The sequence below is a fragment of the Antedon mediterranea genome, chromosome 2, assembly GCF_964355755.1.
Source record: "Antedon mediterranea chromosome 2, ecAntMedi1.1, whole genome shotgun sequence".
Lineage (NCBI taxonomy): Eukaryota > Metazoa > Echinodermata > Crinoidea > Comatulida > Antedonidae > Antedon > Antedon mediterranea.
The window spans coordinates 2,816,962-2,838,377 of NC_092671.1; the positions used below are offsets into that span (position 1 = coordinate 2,816,962).

General features: G+C 35.2%; 1 protein-coding gene across 2 annotated transcripts; it reads right to left on the reverse strand.

Annotated features, from left to right (window-relative positions):
• Window positions 1-705: 705 nt before the first annotated feature.
• On the reverse strand, window positions 706-15,230 carry LOC140040055 (uncharacterized). Of its 2 annotated transcripts, none has more exons than XM_072085711.1 (2): window positions 15,124-15,230; window positions 706-3,426 (listed from the first exon to the last, which is right to left on the reverse strand). In XM_072085711.1, exon 2 carries the CDS (start codon window positions 3,132-3,134, stop codon window positions 2,346-2,348), a length of 789 nt encoding a protein of 262 aa, XP_071941812.1. In that variant the 5' UTR covers window positions 3,135-3,426; window positions 15,124-15,230; the 3' UTR covers window positions 706-2,345. The 2 variants fall into 2 exon arrangements, with proteins under 2 accessions (XP_071941812.1, XP_071941811.1); XM_072085710.1 differs by lacking the exon at window positions 15,124-15,230 and adding an exon at window positions 10,774-11,038.
• Window positions 15,231-21,416: the final 6,186 nt, after the last annotated feature.

Here is a 21,416-nt window from a genome sequence, read left to right on the forward strand (position 1 = left end):
AATGTACCAGAAGCACACACTTGATTTTCACACATTAGCCTAAGACCGATCAATAAAACAGACGCTATATGAACGTTGAATTTCAACTTTATTTATTTGAACCATAAGTAAAATAATATATAAACTACTATCGTGTATTCTAAAATGAATAAACTATACATTTCCTATGATGCATTGCGTTCTAAAAATATACTTTAACCTATGACCTACGAGTGTATTTACTTACAAAAATAATAAACTAAAAACGACAAATTAAATGTAACGAAATGTATAAGAATCAACCTTGTATGTATGTATGTAAAAGAGTATCATGAGCATTCATTTTACTGCATAATATTAATAAATTGTGGAATACTTGTTTAGTCTGAGTATACAGTGTTTTTAAAGATTGTTTTAATCATAAATCCTTGTTTTAAAGTTTAAACAAATACTATGGATGTCAACTGTACAGAACAGATAACTAAATTGAGAAAAATCGTAGACGTTTAAAGGTTACGTAACTTGTTGCTTTCACTGTGTATTCCTGGTGCTTTAGAAAATACAATTGTTTTTTATCAAATAAAACAATCGTTTGCCCTCAACACAACATAATACGTACATCCATACATTAAATTTCAATTTACTCTTCCGACCGAGGCCAAAGGTCAAACTGATATATATGCATTGTTAGGTAAAACTTTAAAAAATATAATTATAATATCAGACTTTTTCTCTGTATTTTTACACTATACACACCCACCAACACGTCTTTTCTTCTTTTTTTCAAATCCACCCGATTCGGCAGTTGTAAATATGTAAATCCTAACTGACAATCGCAAGTCATCTAGATACTTAATAAGCCTAGACAAATGACTTGCAATAGTCAGTTAAGATTTGCATAGTTACAGTGTCAAATTGATATAATTATTTAATCTTCCGAGGCCGAAAGAGATTGTAATTAAATTTATTATCTTAATTAAACAAAATAATACGTTAAATAATTATAAAGTTTGAAATCTTAGATAACATAAAATTAATTATTATTACCAGCAATAATTATTAATCGTTGTAAATTAATTTCATATTAATAATTATAATTTATGGCTTCCATGTAAAACACATTGTTCTTTTAGCGCAAGCATTCTTAAATGTTAAAAAACCCTTTAAAGTTGTGAAGTATACCAACAAGGTATTCATTGTGGCTAAATGTGGCAACAAATAAATCCTAAAATGATATTCCAATCAACAAACTTATCTTACGAACTATAGAAGTTTTTTTCGGTGACAAAAAAAACAATGGCATACTAAAATAATAAGAAATAAATAAAATAAACGTGCCGTACAAAAGCATTATACATAAACTAGAAGCCCCCCTGGTGGGCTGAATTACATCTGCGTGTTATGTAGCGTCCCATACATGTGTATGACGAGCACTATTATTGGAGTAATGAAAATGGAACTGCCAAACAACCCTGAAAACATGGGGGAATTAAAATACTATATTTCTTCTTAATAATTTTCAGCTAAATTTGACAAAAAACGCGTCAGCAATATTAAGCAAAAACGCGTCAGACAACATTAGGAAACTACGGGTTAAAGAAATTTCCGCGTGAAAAACGCGTTTTTCCTCGATCAAGAACCAATTTGGAAACGTATGCATTAAACAAAATGTTCCTCCATACATTGCTGCTCTATAACTATTAAATTCATATCACATAAATATAACAACATGACCTCTTATAATGGATGGTTTTGGGCATGCGCAGTGATATATGAAACCGTCGGCACCTGTCAACATTATTTGGAAGCGTTAATTCAAAACGTCATGACACCACCACCCAGCAACTCCCACAGAAGCAGACGACAATTGAACTCGTACATGTTGACACGGAATCAGACGAACGTCATGTGGCAGACGGTAACAGATGAGCGCCATTTTAGTACTTGCAAAGTATTTAACATTCCTGAAACATTTCTAGGGAATATTAAAATCTCATTTAAAACACAAGACGAGATGTTAAAATGTCGGTATATTTAATGTTACTCAATGTTTTTTTCTTCTCATTAAATTGGTTCTAGCTTAAATGTTGAAAGGAAATCAAAATCCCTTAACGACTTCCTCTCTTCTGAAACGAAATCACCTCATATCTTAACACCTTCCCATGCAACAAAATCTGAAATTTAAACTGACTCCGAAAGACACATTTTTTAAATCCGTGGGAAAACAGTTAATATAGGTTTAAATTCAACGTTATTCCAGACTATACGACTTGAATACTGTACTTGTTAGGCCCCCATACATCCGTTTAATACGTCATACAAATAAAACATAATATTATTTACATTTCCTTATTAAAATAATTTATTCAGGAACAAGGCATTTCTGTTAGGTTGACGGGTTCCCCAAGGCCAGAGTCAGTCTCTGTACAGTAACTTTCTGGGTACGCACTCGGCGAGTCTAAGTCTTTAGAACTACCCTCACTTCCATCTACGTCCATACTACGAGTTAGTTCGTTCTCATTAAATGTTGGCCCTGTTTCCAACCCGTTACACTTTTGCACGTACATTTCCTTATCTACGTTCGTGATGTGTTCAAAACAACATGGTAATGATATTTCAGTCTTAAGTACTTTTGATTTATTTTTCTTCTTTGTGTCTTTCCGTTTATCCTTAATTGTTCCGAGGTTCACATCTTTTTGATCTGAAATCCACGTGTTTACCGTGCGTAGGAGCTCATTCCCCGCCCGTTCACTGTCGAAACTCAGCCCAGCTATTTTCCCGGGCTCCGTTGACAGTGCCATAGTGTGGAAGTTTTTCGAAGGTGACTTATAGTTCGATTGCTGATTAAGCGAGTCATTCCATAAAACAAATCCAGTCCCCCTTTCTGCCAGATAAATTTGTAATTGTTTATCTCTTCTAGAACCAGGGTTCCCTCGGTTGTACACCACCGCCGGGATACCTTTCTGGACCAGTTCCCATCCGGACAAATTCGCGATACCTTCAAGCGTCGTGAAATATAAGTTAGCAAGCCCAGGGCAAACATACACCTGACAGTTTAAGCTTAGAAAAAACGCTTCAATTTGCCGAACTTCCTCATCAGAAATACTTTTAGCCATCGTTTGGTTTGTCGTATCGCTGGCCTTCAAATCCAACATGAGTGGGAATAAAAGTTGCTCAATCTATCACAATTTAAGTCGATCCAATCCAAAAAAAAAAACACAATTAACCTTCAACAACCAAAGCGCGATCCACCATTGAGATCGAATCAGGTGTACTACCTTCTCCCACGCGCCATCTAACTCAAGTGCGTCAATGCTTGAATAAAACGTTTAAATCCTTTAAACTTTGACAACTATTTTTTTTACAAAATATGATTTCTCAAATTTGGTTTTACTTCCTCGTTGTTGGCTTATATTCCATAAACGGTACCTCAATGAATCAGTAAACCTGAAATTAAAAACATAATAATTATTAATACCAATTCATTCGATTCATGCAATGTACGTATTATGTATGTAACATAATTCATTCATTCGTCATGTCAATATAGGAAGCTATTATGACACGAGAAATACAACGACCCGCCATTTCAGTGTGTGGGATGCACACTACTACCGTAGTACTATACTTGACCCAAGTCTGTAGTTATTTTGAGGATTTTCGATGTTTGCCTGAAATACAAGTAGTATACGTATGAAACGCCATATGTGCCAAACTATTTATCTTTTTACTACTATTAAGTCAAAACTCCGTCTGGAACTAGACTACCGTAGTATTTTCGTTTCGAAACGGCAGACGATCAAGACGGTAATCAGACCGTAACGGATGTGTAACGTTGACGGAATGTACCGTCGTCTCGTCTTCGTTTAACGCTCCGAAACACGAACGTTCGCTATTATCTGCCATCCTGAAAAGGTGAACACGTAGGGCTCCATATCCAACGTACACTGCATTTTAAATACAATCCGCTACTACACAGCTTACCAAATAATTTATCTCTTTAAATTAAAAAGCAGGTACTCTGTACTATTGTATCGGTTAGACCTAATTCTTCGTAATGAATCCGGAAATTCGTCATTCGTTTATAAGACCGAAACATTTCCGATATAGTAATTAACATACAGTATTTGAATCAATTCGAAGAACAATGATAGATTGTTTATTACAAAGTATCTACTTATGCTCCCCGGGAAATAAACAAAACGCGTTCACACGCACACAAACGAATCGTGAACGCAAGTGCGTCAACCGTTGGTTATAAAGATCGAATAACTGGAACTATTATAACATAACACACTATAATTATGGAGGTTTTCCACCTCTATCATTCTCATAGAAAAAACAAATGCGTTGTGTAGTGTATAAATAGATTGGCTATAGTAAAACTATGGGTTTGTATACTAAACCGTGGGAATGCATGTCGTCTTTAGCATGTCATACTTTCACTCACTATTCCCTGATCACTCGCGAAAAGTACAACTACTATATAAAAGTAGTAACAGTTGAACGCCTCATAACTATTATGTACAAATCTATCATCATAATAGTGATGCATTCACACCCCTTTGTTATCGAATAATACAACTTTTCTAAACAAAATTAACTTATAACCTCTTTTTGTAAAGGAAAGACGTGATGCCTTTGATAACCATTTCGTATCTCTTGTGTAAAAGGGACTGTTCAAACGTTTAGATTACCATACTTGTAATAAAAAGATTATTATCTGGTACGTATCCTATAGGAAATCGTCCTTCCTGAAGTCTTTACTTTGATACTCGGTCGCAAACCACATTGATCCTTGACCAAAAGGCCGACTCTACGACTGCATAGATATAAAGGTCCTTGTATACCAACTCTGCATGTAAACGTGTTCTTGTGAAACAACCTCAAGGTATAAGTCAAAAGAGGACGCTACATAAGTAAGCAATGTGTACAATCGCTCGAGTTCCTATTCCTCTGATGTGAAACAATCCCTCGAGTTAATTTCATACGACATTAATGTGACACAATCGCTCAAATCAAATTTCATTTTAGACACTTAACCTCCTGTAGATAACAGGTATCTAAATCTCGCAATGAGATCCCCTTTTGGGACAGACTATTAAGGGACACTTTTTGTGTGCTTAGGGTTGGTGCTTAGGGTTAATGCATCGGCATAACCACATTCCTTTAAGGAGGCCTCCATTGACGACAAATTGGAGTATAGGTACAATGTATTTGACAATTCAAGTTTAGTCTTTGTATATTTCATGATAAAAAGCACTCTATGTATATGAAACCGAAGGTAATGGCACTTATCGCTTTCTATTATTCTACAGTATTCAGCATAGTCGTACAACAATAGTTTTTATTGACAATTCCAACGATGGTTAATGCGGATACCATGTTTAGATCGTACTGGTATGAATATAAAACAGCGTTATGATTAATAAAATATAATAGACCTAGGATATCAAGTGAAATGTCGTCTGTTGGTTTGCCTCTGAATGGTATCGGAGAGTACCATCACATCCCATTAGAAGTGTTTTTGTTTACTACAGTTCATAGGTCAAGTAGTAATGTATTACCGAGAGATAAACACTCACCTAATCAAAAGTAAACCGTACGACAACAATGTACAATTCAGGCTTGTTCAAACATACACATGGCCGCAAAAAATCCCCATTTGTTTACCGTATTGTTTGCGTGTCATACTTACGTTTCAACGTTTTTTAGGAGTAATGCAAGTTGTATTTCTTATTAACTTACTTAAACCGTCCGTCAGTTGATCGGATCAATAACTATCGGATAAATAGCTACAGATCAGCTATCGTATCAATAGCCATCAATGTCAAAATCATCGTATTACCGGCCTTCTGTGGGACACCTCTATCCAGGGGACACCCCGATCAAGGGGAACTTAAACCACGAAATGAACAAAGGGGGAATATTTGTTTAATTAGAACCATTCATCATTAATGCCCTCAAAACTGACGCCTATTTTGTCAACAATACTCTCAAGAACTTACCAAGAACTTGACTTTGAACGTGAAGGCTGGGAAGTTGATGAGTTTTCAAGTTGTTTCCATAGCAACTTAATGTCATTTGATTGTATATCACATACATCCAAGTGAAAAAAAGTGTTCGAAGGAATTTCGATCAATCATTGCCCTCAGAAGGAAATTAATGATATGGAATGTTGTGGTCCATTTATTCCAGCACATTAACAAAATGGTATAGGCCTATAATAATGTTTATTTCTTCAAACATCGGTGGCATCTGTCTAGTCTAGGATCTTTCTCTTTATATCGACATTCCAAACATTTTAAAGACAGAATATACAAATATGTCTTTTTAATGAGAAGCAGTTGAGTAAACCCTTTATTTATTTTAGCCAACTTTAAAAAAAGTTTCAGTAGTCATTTATCTATCAAAATCCGCGCATGTTTGTCAGAGATGACGTCCCATATTTGATGTATAGATATAAAAATAAGTCTATATGATTTTAGATCTAAGAATATGATAAATGATACATTGTGAAAGCTATTGAACTCATTAAGTATTTAATGTTTTTATTTACTGGAAAAAATCGATTAATGGCCAGAAACAGACGGTGGAAAAGTACATTATGCATGAAAATGTGGTTATATTATCTAAGTAGGCCTGTGACGTGCACCTAAACGTGAACCCACATTTTGCGTTTTCGTCTTTGTTTTCAACGTTTACTTAAGCTCTCTCCACACTATCCAACATTATAATGAAAAAAAATGTGAAGTGCCCATATATGGATGATGTCATATCACTACCATATTTGGGCATATCACTACCATATTTGGACACATTACACTTTCAAACTAGTTTGATAGTGTAGTCAGAGCTTTAGAAAACATGTGTGCCTACAAGCAGCAATTTGGTATTTGCCATTTTTATTTCTACGCAAAACAGTGTATAATTTACACTGTGACAGACAAATGTATGACTAGTTGTGTATGTTAATGTATGATCAGATTTTGACAGACTTTAATGTATGATCTGCGTGCCTGTCTTAAGTAACCCAGATCATTATTGTATAGGATGTGTATTTATTAAACTTTGTTTAATGAGGGCGACTCAAAATATGGTATTATGACATACCTTAATGTATGATTGTGTATGCCTGCATGTGTGTACTAGTAGGCTTTTCACGATGACCTCTTTACGACCTAATTATGAATGTGGCCGAGGAACACCGTCGAAGAATGGATCAAACACATTTTTTCGCGTAAATGGTCGACTGGAAAGGGGTTGAAACTCAATCAATCAAAGTTACCCTAGCTCGAACGGCGCGAATATCGCTCGTTGGGAGGAGATATAAGAGCATGGAGCTATACAAAATAAATGCTATTATAGGCTAATATAGATGCAGATAGATGTAGCAGCTTCCAATGATACATGGGTCAGTGGATGATTCATCGGATTATAATTCAAGTATTTGCTAACATGGCTATTGAATCGGAGTTTATTATATTAATACCTTATTAATTTAGTTATCACAACACTCCAATGGTCTCTTGTGATTTGCGTAATGTCAATATTAAAATAAAATCAATGTATGTCAACTTCAATTAACCGGAAATATGTGACGAGATGGGATGAGTAATATTGATGTCTTTGTACTTAAGATTCAGTAACGGAAAATAAACTCAATCAGAAATAAATAAACAACCATTTTACGTTAGATGCGTATTAACAACGAGACCTGCATTTTTAGAGGTACAGTACTTGAAAGGATTCGATCGATTAGGCTAAATCCTACAATATCGAGAAATAAAAAGAAACCGGAAACTGGAAAAAGGCCTAGTTAGAATGAATGTTCAAAAACGTAAACGGTACATTCCGAAACGAAAACAACATACAGTATTCGGTTTGTAACCAAACTATAGCGGATAATAATTGTTTTTCTCTTCCGAATCCGCTTTCTCTGTGGTTTAATTAAAAATAATGCGTTATAGACCCACTAGTTCTTTTCGATTTAACGCTTAAACTGCGCTCAGCACCACCACACGTTTAATGAACCAGCTTCGTAAAAAATTATAAACATCATGAGGAATAAAAATGTATTATACATGTTCAGTGTTTTGTGAATTTTATAACATGCGGCAGCCATCTGCTTTGGACACACGTGTCCACACATATTGCTTCAATTCAACCACACCATGCATAACCACTAATATTTTGAAAACTTAATCTGGAACAACAATAATAATAGCACAATAGAAATTAGGAATACCTAATACCCATGGTGGTGGTTCAAGGGAACGGGAGCCGTTCCAAAATCTGTACGAGTGTACGATAAAACAATTTCAATATATAATATTGTTTTGAATACATTACTGTAGGCCTTGAGAATGATAATTTTTAATTTTATTAAATATTAGTTACAAAAATTGCAAAACCGGAAGACCTTGTTTTTAATTGTTTCCGGGTTTTGAGCTCGAAAAGAAAGAAAAGATACGGACATGGACGATAATAGAGAGTTAGGCATGTGTTTATCTTAACAGTGTCACACGCACAGAAACCAATACGTACCATGACCAGACGTTTTAGTACTTCCTATGCCTGCAATAAATCCATTTTCATTTACGAAAACAAAAGTTTTAGGAAAAATGTTACGTTCTAATGGATTCAAATAGAAAGAATTACTAGGCCGACTCGCTTCTTCCTAGTTCTGGTGGTGGAACAAGTCTTCTCTCGGTTAAGGACTAGCAAACCGTAGGCCCAGCGTACACATCTCTATAACCTGTGTGCACTTTTAAAGAACCCAGTTCATCATATTCGAGACGACTATAGGGGATTCACAAAATAGCCCCTTTCCATCAGGAGGATTACCACCAATCCGATAGGACAGTGATTGATTTACTATTGGAAATCCATGGCCACCAAAATGAAATAAAATAAACAAAATCATAGCATTATATATTACAAAGTCTAAAGATGATGATCGGTTCCTTGATTTGAGAAGACCCTATAATTGCAGGAGGCTCTAATTGGAAGATGGATAATTGGAGGATATTTGTACTCTAATTTAAAGGGTGTCTAATTGGGTGTATCTAATTTAAATTCATATATAAGCCAAGTTGGAGTGATATTCATTTCATACGGATAACAGATATAACGGTAGTTTTCCCATGAGTCAGCCGCACCGGAGGTGTAATCCCAGGGCACCATCCTTGCTCCCCTTATTTTCTTATTTACAATCAATCCTGCATAACAAGTTTGTTACTCATCCTGAAATTGGCATTTGCAAATATGTTAATGATTTAACAATTGGGTGAACGCTGTACTGTACTATAATACATTGCAAGAATGTTATGAACATATGTAGCACCAATATAAACAAATTAAAATTAACTCCTAATTGAAATGTCATGTCATGTATATTGTTTATATATTTTGTGGCCAAGAAATCTAACCACTGTCCCGAATTGTTATTTTACTAACATTACTTATAGAGAGATCATGAACCCTTCCCAATAGATTGTAAGGGCGTCTAGTTATGATCAAAATGTTCAATTTGGAGGGATTTTAATTGAATAATTATATAATTAATTGTCATTAAGATAAACTCCTTTTTATAAAGAAACTATTGTAAACGTACGAGCAGGCTAGGCAGGTGTTTGAAGTATGTTGACCTCAGTCAAGTACACACAGTCGATATTTAACTTGGTGGGTAATTGTCATTATGTAATTAATGGTAACATATTGCTGCAACACCTTTTATTTTGTAATCTTTTAGGGAAGAGTATGATAGGCCTACATACAATTGTTTCTATATAATTTGTGACTGTCTATACAAACACTACGGTACATAATAAAATACTACAGTAAGTATACCACATCTAATTAACTGGCTGTGTGTTTACGTTGCGTAGTACGCTTTTTTAGACGTGAATTAAACCACCCATTGGTCTTCAGATGTTTTACCATACTATACTCTATACTCTGACGTAATTGTACTGTGTAACTCAGTACACTGAGAACACATTATGAAACAGAGGACTCGAACCCACGACCTCCAGATCACCAGCCATGTGATCTTACGTCACACGCCATAGTATAAGTATTAGCATCAGAATCAGAATAAATTTCACTTGTTAATCAAAAATAATAGAATTGATAAATGTTTTGATTGTGGCGAAATCTGTAGCTCTGAATGTAGCCCTCCTACGTGGTGGATTTGTAAGTTAATAAAGCTTTGTTGTAATTAATACAAACTGCCAACGTAATAACTAATCCGACTTAACCTTCGACTAGCCCCAGGGGAAACACAATAATTGAGATCAAGTAAATAAGTAAATCACAAATAATCAAAATTGGCTTTTTAAGACGTGTTTATATAACCTCAAAGTTAAAACGATCTTTCAAGAAGTATTTTTTTTGTATCGGGTACAATCGATCATACCAACAAAATATTTATAAAAAGTTTCGGTTTCAATAACTTAGATAATGTGCGACAATTCACATGTAGACCTATATAGTACTGAATATTGCATGTATATTATATAATATTGGAAGACATCTAAACATAACAATTCATTCCGAGAAATAAAACACGAACCGTGTAAAATAAACTATTATATGTAGACTATGAAGAAATAAACTTATTTATCCATGTGTAGGCCTACTCAGAAGATTGGAAACAAATCTGACTGTGGCTAGCTAATTTAGAATACCGGTGTCGACTGGCTTATAAAAATATCAATTTCATCATCAGTATCAGCTATAGACCTTATTATCTTGGTGTCTAAATCACTAGAAAAGAAAACAATTACTTACTGAATATATGATTCCTAATAGATCGATTAAATTCACATAAACAGGAAAATAAAGCCCGTCTAGCTAGGCGACAGCAAATGTTTTGGCAAATGAATGGTATCTCCTCTTACACACCCACTCGCGACCTTCTTGCTAACGGACTGAACTTAACTCGCCAGGGATCGGATATTATACCTCTTATACTGCGCATATGTCTGCGCATTCAATGTAAACCCAGTGAACCGTGAAAAAGTTACACAATTTCATGATAAGTGGTTTGTTATTGAATGATCAAGAATAAACCGAAGAATAAATCATGTGATTTCATTTCATAGTCGAACCTCTATTAAGGGGACACCATTGGAATCACGAAAATGTACCTTCAATTAATGACGTGACGTTTCCCCTAAATGACCATATTAATGTATTAAAACATACATTTCCACTCGTTTGTTTGACGGGAATTTAAAGTGTCGTGACGTCACTTTAATACGGTGTGATAAGGGAAGGGTCTCTACTGTATATGTCATTTCAGCCAACACAAGTTATGAATACAAAATAATATCAAGGGTGAACCCAAAAAAATAGATAGTCCCGGTGGAATACAGGGCCAAAAGAAAAGACCAAATACGCGGAAGTAGTTGTACATGACACAACCCCCCCCCCCCCCCCACCCTCCTCATTTGTCCCTTCTTCTTACACGATTGTTGTGTAACAAATGGTCAGAATCTATTTGTTACACAACAATCGATAAAATCCCAGACAAGTAAATAATATAAAACGTGATCGAGCCCAACCATGGAGTAAAGAATACCATGGCCCAACAAAGGAAGTATTCTGTTCACCAAATCTCTACAAGTATTAAAGTCCAATGTCAAACTTTATTAATAATGCGTGTATTCTAATCCGAAATTATTAATTCAATATTTGGTTTGATATTAAACAACATGAGATATAACGATTAATAGAAATTTGGCATTCCAATTTGCGATGTCATCAAAATCCGCGACCTATGTACAGCCAGTTTGTATCCGTGTGTTTACATTGTTAAGTTATTACTGTGCTTTGTTTCATGAATAAACTACATTAAATGATGAAATAAATATTTTATTATTCCTGAAAAAGACAAGTCATTACCAAACCGGACATTGATGACGTAATGGTAAGAGTATCGGTAAAAATAAATTGGTTTTATTAGTAGTAAAGAGTAAGCAAACACCATACAATGAATGTAAGACGCGACGAATATGTGCCCCTCTGGTGTTTTATATGTGCCCCTCTGGAGTGTGATATATGCCCTCTGGAGTGTGATATATGCCCTCTGGAGTGTGATATATGCCCCTCTGGCCCGAGTGTGATATATGCCCCTCTGGCCCGAGTGTGATATATGCCCCTCTGGAGTGTGATATATGCCCCTCTGGCCCGAGTGTGATATATGCCCTCTGGAGTGTGATATATGCCCCTCTGGAGTGTGATATATGCCCTCTGGAGTGTGATATATGCCCTCTGGAGTGTGATATATGCCCCTCTGGCCCGAGTGTGATATATGCCCCTCTGGAGTGTGATATATGCCCCTCTGGCCCGAGTGTGATATATGCCCCTCTGGAGTGTGATATATGCCCTCTGGAGTGTGATATATGCCCCTCTGGCCCGAGTGTGATATATGCCCCTCTGGAGTGTGATATATGCCCCTCTGGCCCGAGTGTGATATATGCCCATCTGGCGTGTGATATATGCCCCTCTCCACACGTAACGTGTAAAGTATCAAACCAAATTCCTAAATACAGTGTCACATTTGCCATTCACCTAACGAAAAATAATTCATAGCAAAATGTGTGTAACATGTGACTAAATTAATTTAACTCTCCCTGATGTGACGAACATAAAATAAAAATCGAGTGTGTCGCCTTTAAATACCACACGTAAATTGAAATACAGTTTCACAAAAATACACTGACAGATAAAAAGTCAGTAGCATAATTTAATATCCTTTGCATATTTGACCATTAATGTAAATTATAAATGTGTTTTGCATCGTGTAATGCGATATTTTTAAAACGTCGTCAAGGTTGAGGAGAAAGAAAAATCAAACATTTACAAGTTTTACAGCAAATAAACTAATCAGAAATTCCAGAACTTAATACAATTTGTCAACACAACAAGTGACAACATGTAAAACAATGACATTGTCACAAAGTTCTGTTTACGCAGGTGAAAAAATGTGAAAAATGGAATTCGTGCAAAAATAACATTCTTCTAAACAACTAGCTCATTATTTAACTTTCAACTGTATTTGGAACAACGGTATTATGACATTTGCAAATGTACAACGCCAATCCATCACCACCCTATCTCAGAATTGATTATGTATAGATAATGCCCGGTTTAAAGACTCATGATAAGTGATATAGGCATAATAAATATTATACAAATATATAACCAAAACATATTAAAATACTTAAGGTAACAAACGTCACATGATCCGAACAGTTGTTGGGTATCAACCCCACCACCCAAGGTAGAAATGTGATGCCGATAGTTACAATCCGTTATGTTTGAGTAATTAATGAATGACGTAATGAATTTAGCTGATTTTCGACTAACATAATAGAAAAATGGAGGGAGTATGGACTTTGGTTTTGCTTGAGGTTGATAGCTATCTGAGGTCCTGACAGGATTCTATAGTATGACAATGATACATACGTGCTATTAATAATGTATCTATTTCTGGTTTATCATTTGGTAACATTAGAACTTTCAAGGAATTGTGTACTCTGTATAATAATTTATTGTTGACAAATTACATTGAGCTATTTTTGTAGCATATAATAATCTAAACAGTTAAATTCGGAAAGGATGTGAGGCGAATTTAGGACTAAGCTCTGTCTACACTATCAAACTTTATGTGACAAAAAAATGTGATGTTCCCATTTTATGGACATGATGATGTCATATCACTACCATATTTGGGCATATCACTACCATATTCGGGCATATCACTACCATATTAGGCACATCATGTCAAAATAGTTTGATAGTGTAGACAGAGCTTAAGAAGGTGAAGAAGTCACATTCGATTTATGGATAAATAATTAAAAGAAATAATAATTTCAGGAATGCGAGAATGATAATTGAATGCAAAGACTCGAAGAAATAAAAATGTAATGTAAAGGTCTTCTCAACAAGTTCATTCTTTCACAATTTCTGAAACAAAAAAAAACTTTCATTTTGTGTTTTTTTAGTGCTTTTTTCGATTGCTTATGTAGACACATTTTTACTGTAGTCTAATAGAATATAAAAATATATATCTGCTTCGATATAAAAAAATACGACCTGCATTAAAACGTATTCGTGACATAGTTACGAGATGAAGACAGTTAGATGCGTTTTTTGCAGCCGCTGCTGAAATACTATAGAAAAGTGAAAACATAACGTGGGCCTACGTTTAAATTGAGGAATATTAGATTTTCAACCAGATTCGTAAAACGATTTAAATATGTGTTGTAATGTCTATGTAAGGATGAAGGTAGATATTTAAATTTAAATGCAATGCTGTTATAAATAACTATTTATATTATTCCAATTGTCTGCAACAGATGCCGACACGTTGCAAACAGCTATTCCATCCATTTATGTCGGGGTCGAGTGAGAGTGCGCTGACGGGGGACATTCCTAACTCAATGGGTTAGCAAATGTGTTAAAAGGCATTAAACATGACATGTTTGTTAATGCTAAGACGCTGGACACGGTCATGGTCACTTAATGGTCAAACAATACAAGACAAACATGGCACTCAGTGGGTAAGAGGTTATTTTTAACGTTTTTAGTGGACAATCCCATTGTACATTAATAGTCCATTCTAAAAAAAGGCCGACAAAATCTGTTAATTTCCGGAGTTTTAAAACTTTGCCCAATAACTGATACTAGGCCTAGGACAAATACAGTAAAAGTAGATTTATGCCCACACATGCCTAAACCACTGTCAGACAATAATAGGCCTATATAGAAATACCTACTTTACATAAAGATTTAGATTAACATTATTTAATTACCTTTTCATGGAAAAGTTACTATTAGACGAGTCTCACCATGATGGAGGAGGTATTAGTATTAAAATTAATAATAACATTGTACCACCATGCCTCAACTTCATAATATTAACAAATATATACGTAGTACTGTAAAATACCACTTACTTTGTTCCTACATATTACGTAAGACCATAATGTAAGGTAATTCGCTTCCAATGGACACACTGATAACATTCCAACATAAAATCTTCTGACATGAACTTAAAATGGGCCTACTATAAAACGGCATATCCAACAAATGATATTGTTTATAAATGAATATAGTTTTAGGCTAGCCTACCTTTTATATGAAGAAACTGTCTTGATTATGAGAAATTCCAACACACTCTGGGCACGGTCGTCGATACACAGCCCACGCTTGCTCAGTGATTTACTGTGTAATGAATCTGAGCGCGTCAACATTGGCAGCAGTAAACGATCAATCGTCTGCTATCAATGATGACGTCATTCTCAGTGGAAGCGTTGACTCAATTACAATTAATAATATATAGGCCTATTGTAATATTATCAGACAAAATATCTATCAATATAATTGTCCATCGTTAAGATGATGGTATCATTTTCTACACAAACTGGGTCGTTCATCTCTATAAGACGTCGTTCCCGCCTAAACTATTCTAGATTAGCCCATGAATTTATGTAATAACATGGAGTAAAGATTATTCTTTTTCTTTACTCCATAATAATAATAATTGCTCTGTTAATTACATGACAATTAGGCCTATGAATGGGTTCAGCTTGGGGGGGGGGGGGGGGCCTTCGTCTTGTTCAGTGGGCTTATAATGGCTGAAATGATTTTAATCATTTAGAAATGCTCTGTGCATGATAAAAACAAGGCAAGAACTTATACGTCATTTATGATTAAATTTAAATTAATTTAGGTCATTTTCAAAACAATAATGCTTTGAAGATGAATCATCGGTAATTCTGATTTTTTGTCCAATTACTTAGACGATCACGCTGACGTCACGTATCTGTAATTGAATTTTTCCCACCTTGTGAAATCTTAATTGATTAACTAGGCCTAATCACCGAATGTAGCCAATTTAGTCGTCTTTAATTGCATTCTTTGATTTGATAAATAAAATTATTATTTTCACGACTGGAAACAACTGATGTAATTATATTTGTCAGTGACAAAGGAATGAGACATAGTGGACGTGCACGCACAAACGCACCGATAATACCACGCGCGTCAGTCGTGTTTCATGATGATGGCACACGAAACATGGTACAGTATATGGAAAAGCATACCGTATTGTTTACGTTATGTGTTACGTATTAATATGAATTATTCGTTAATTGTTGTGCTGCTGCTGGTGTCTTGGCTTAGGCTGTGACGTACCCGGATGTTCATGAATATCTACACTCTATTTTCAGGTACAATGCAATATTTATAACGTATTGTACCGTATTTATGATAAAAAATATTTCTTTTCAATTAAACCTGTGACATTGCCAGAACCATTCAACGTCTACATTGAATTGACAGTATATCGCTGTACCTACAGTTGGATATCATTGTAGTCTCAGCTACAGTGAATTAAGGTACACCTACATAACTAACTTTCTAATGGACAAACAGACAAACTCTTCAGTTGCATTATCATCTTTAAACTTAATAAGACGTATTTAGAAAAATAAATTATATTTGAAAATTTCTCGACAAAATCCATGTACTCCAAAATGGCCACTCAAAATCGTACTGGATGTTCAGCCAGTGTTAGCATGGAGGTATATACCTCCATGGTGTTAGTTACTACTGTTCCAACTCTGTCTAAACTTTATAATATGCGAAACCATTCTCGCGGCGCCGACATAGTACAACAGTCGAATACTGCATCAATATTGAAATGAATTTCCAATATCAGCTAGCATGGCTACAATTGACTTATGTTCATATTCTGTTATGAACTAAAACATCACGTGTCAAAGAATTAAATATTATCTGTTTATGAACGTTGATATTCATAATTGATAAAGAGAAATAAATACCATGGAAATACTAATGTTTGACGTTTCTCTGCTGCTTGTCATATCGACTTATTCTTATCAATATTAAAACGCTATATGTGACGTAAGCAGAATAAACATCACGTGGATACACTACATAATTAATATCGAATAAAATCAGCATTGACAGACTTTCGAAACTGCCACAAGGCAAACCACCTGTTGTTAACATAGATAATTATACTGGTAGGTAAAATCATGGAGGATAATAATATACAATTCCGCCATGGTAAAATGTAGGCCTAATAAAATATTAAATTGTGTCGATAGCTAGCCTTCGGAGTCGCATGCCCTTGAAATACAAATGAGGTTAAAAATTAAACTTACAAGGACGGATTATATTTTAAAGTTGCTTTGTGACACCAAAGCAAAAATAAACATAAATCCAGAATAAATCCATTTGTAGTGAAATAAAATAAACATTCTGATACCTCGGGGTACCTTGCTTATGATTGGCAGTTTCGATTGTAATATTGTAAGATTAATTCTGTAATTGTAATAAATGAAATAAAAATCCTGATTTCTTAATGATTGGTTCAGAATGAAACAACAACGTGGTTACTTTCGAAACAAGGTCATCTGTATCTACATAATTAGTTTAATTAATATAAATATTTATATTAATATTAAGTTTGTTTTATCATCAGCCGACAAGTCAAAGACTATCTACTAAGGTCAGGCGTTGCCAAGGTTCGATGGCACTTGAAAAAATACAATATTATTAATCTAATTTTTATTCTAATTGAATTAATACTATTGTTTGGAGGGTAACAAGCAATTGATAAGCTCTGCCTACAACTAGTTTGACAACAAAGTGTGATGTGGCCAAATATGGTAGTGATATGTCCAAATATCGTAGTGATATGACTTCATCATGTCCATATATGGGCACATCACACTTTTTTGTCACATTCAACCAACGACAAATTTTGGATCAATCGGACCAATAATTTAGAGAATGTTGCACTGCAGATATAGCCTAAACCTTTAGTATTCGATTTTCCACCTAAAAACAGGCACTGTTATAAACGCAACGACGAGCCGCAACGCAAGTAACTTGACCAATCACAAGCGATGGATAATTCGAACAGTCGCTTGTCATTGGTCAACTCGCTTGTGTTGCGCTTACGTCCTTGCGTTGCGTCCTATAATCACGCTTTAGGCCTATCGTCTAGACTATACAGTTTTCAATATAACAAGCAGATGTTTTATCGTTTCGTTTCTGAATGTTGTTATTCTATGAGTTTCACTGGACCGTGATAACCTTTTAAATAGTGCGTTGATTAGTATTGACGGCTGCCGAGAACATTCAACTAGTAGTTACTGTAGTAGGCCTAACATATCTATAACCTGCAATAAGCGCCATATAGGCCTACTGATAACAGCGGTGGATCTAGGGGAGAATTTAGGACAAGAGCGGCATCGCGAGCAAAGAGAGGACCCAGGCTGGGGGAGAGTGGAAGTCATGGGCCCCAGTAGAAGTTTTGTCATTTGGGTCACGTACTATTAGGGGAACATTTGTTAGAAAAGCCCCAACGGTGTCCCAATAGAGAATGTATAGGCCTATTTATATTTAGTTTTCGTTCTGTTTTATTTGTTTTCTATGACAATATTGTAACGTACGGTGAGAGTCAATAAAGAATTGAATTGTAAACAAAACAGACATATTATTAGACCAATCATCTGTTTAATAACTAAGAACCACATACAAGAAGCTTTAGAGAATCAGCTAGAACGAATATAAACGTAGTGAAATTCTAGAATTAATTATTAAATTCTTGGAAAGAAAAAGTCAACGTGTTTGTGATGTTATGCATTGCTGTGGTTACCGTTGCTTATTGTCACTACTTTTATTGACCACCCTTGTTTATCGACTGTTGCGAATATTTGGATAATTAACCTAAAGAAAATAATTTGATTTTGGAATTGCGCAACTAAAGCTCAGTTCCCACCATCGGGTTTGTTCTTCCGTCTTCCAAAGGGACTTGTATTGATTGATAGGACATCAGGAGAAGAGTGTTGCAATCCCACAGTCATTTCTTCACTTGGTCACTAATGACCTACTTTTTGAATAGAATGTCATAAGCTTGCAATTTAGGGACACTCTTTGTATATTGTAGGTATTCAAGGATTGACCTTGTCAACCATTGTGTAAATACTTTCTCTGCTCTCTGCTTTGCTATTCTATTTATCATTTAGAATTCAATTGTGATATTGTATATTCTTAATACAAATTGAAATGGATTTAGTGTTACTTTCGAAAGTTTTGATCATTTTGTGTATGGTAAGAGAACTAAATAAACGCAAGCAGAAGAAAAAAACGATTGCAAAAGAAACGCAGTGTGTGGGTGAAACCATGGATACAGCGGCGAAAATCCCATGGAGCATACCATGATTTAATAAAGGAACTGGAAGTAGAAGACATAGAAAAATATAATAATTTTATCTATAATTATATATAAATATATAATATATTATGACTTTTAATAACACTTTATAATCTTTGTATTCCATTCAACTCCTAACTAAAGTTATTTCAGGTATCTATAATCAAAAGATATATAGTGAACTATATTATATCTCTCTGCTACAATATTCAGATGTTGATCCCTACCAAGCCAAATTCCTGCCCATCTGATTGGCTATTGGTGTAAAAAACTGGTGTCAGTTTCGTTAATAATAGGACATGCACTAAAACTTATAAGTCACTATTTTCTCTCTTTTATACACAAGGGAGCAGTTAAAATAATAGATTTGACCCTAAAGGTGACTGGAAACAGGCACTTTCCATCAATCAATACAGTGTCCCTTTGGAAGACGGAAGAAAAAAACCGATCGTGGGAACTGAGCTTAAGGATAGTATACGGTCGAAGGTACGTCAGTTCATCGATTTCTTAAGATTATTTTAGCAAAAAACTACATACTCTTTACCTAATCTAATCATTATCGTAGAGAACGTCCCGTTTAGTGGATCAAAACATGGACGACACTATTAACAAAACAAACTTTATGGACCACCTACAAAGTACAAAAACAAGGCAGGCAAATGAACAAACAGAATAAAATACAAAACATCGAATTATTAGGTTTACTGATTTCAGAAATTAAGAAAAAGACTAACTTGAGTTTGATACAAATATAAATCAATATCGCAAATGAAAGAAATTAATATAAAATATGTATAAAATAATTGCGTAAAGACTAAATAATTCTCTCTTTAAAGGCTCTGTCTACACTATCAAACTAGTTTGACAAAAAGGTGTGATGTGCTCAAATATGGTAGTGATATGACGTCATGGGCACATCACATTTTTTGTCACAAAGTTTGATGGTGTACACAGAGCTATAGAATGACCCCACGCCCCAACATTTATCCTATTAAAAACATGAATCTGTTATCTTGTCAGTACTTTACTTGTTTTAAGCCTTATCTATCGCTAGGCCTACTTATCTTTATACTACTTAACTTTTCATCAATCATAACAGTATGACAACAACAAGATTATGTTTCAGAGTTGACGATGATATTATAAACACTATATTATGATATAACAATCTTAACAGCAAATTGACAGAGTATGAAATATGCCTAAGCCTGGTTTCCATAAAATCGCTACACCGTGTCGCCGACTGCTGTCGCCGACAGAGCGTAGCGATTCTATGGAAACGCTAGAATTTATCGGGGATCTAGTACGCGAGCGCTAAATATCCTTTGGTACACACGCGTATACGATTCATCGCCGGACAAAATCGGCAAAGTTGAACATGGTTGTTGAACTTTGCCGATTTGTCTGCGATGAATCGGGGAGAACTCCCCGATGCGCGTCGGCGACATCTGCGCGTGTAGCGATTTTATGGAAACCAGGCTTTATCCGTCTATTTAAGTTTGGGTTCATACTTGGACGCAACGCAACAAAATAAGGCGCAACGCAAGCGAATTGACCAATCACGAGCGACAGTTCGAATAATGATCCATCATTCTTGATTGGTCAATTCGCTTGCTTGGTTCCTATGGACGTAACGCAACGACGTAGGCGCAACGCAAAGTGACAAGAGCTGAGTTCGGATTGGTCAAATTACTCACGGCAGTGCAGTTAAGTTATTGCATGGTGTTAATGTTGCGTCAGTACGTTCCGGCAAGCGATCGCGAAACAAAAAAAGGACTGTTTATGCCCATTCCGTATCTCACTTTTTTCAGGTATGCGAATACGCGCATAGAGTCATGTGAAAAACACATTCGGCATGTCAGTAAATACACGTAAATACGGCGAATTTATATCGTGACACGCTAGACGATGAAACGCCAGTTGAGAATGAAACCTGATAGGTTCCGAAACGTACTGTAAGTTTGTTTACATTAATTTTTGGTTGTTCAAAAAGAAATTTTATTTAATATCCTTACTTTTTTTATACACGTTGCAATAACATTACCAATACATAACTTTTCGTGAAATAAGCAAGAACAAATATCTATATACCTTTAGAATCAATACTTCTAAACGCTCTGTTCACTTAACGCAATAATCGTATTTACCTGACAGTTTTAATCCTCACTTACCC

Excerpts from the sequence above, each read along its gene's own strand:
- LOC140040055 (XM_072085711.1), bottom strand. The coding sequence starts at position 3,134 with ATGTTGGATTTGAAGGCCAGCGATACGACAAACCAAACGATGGCTAAA.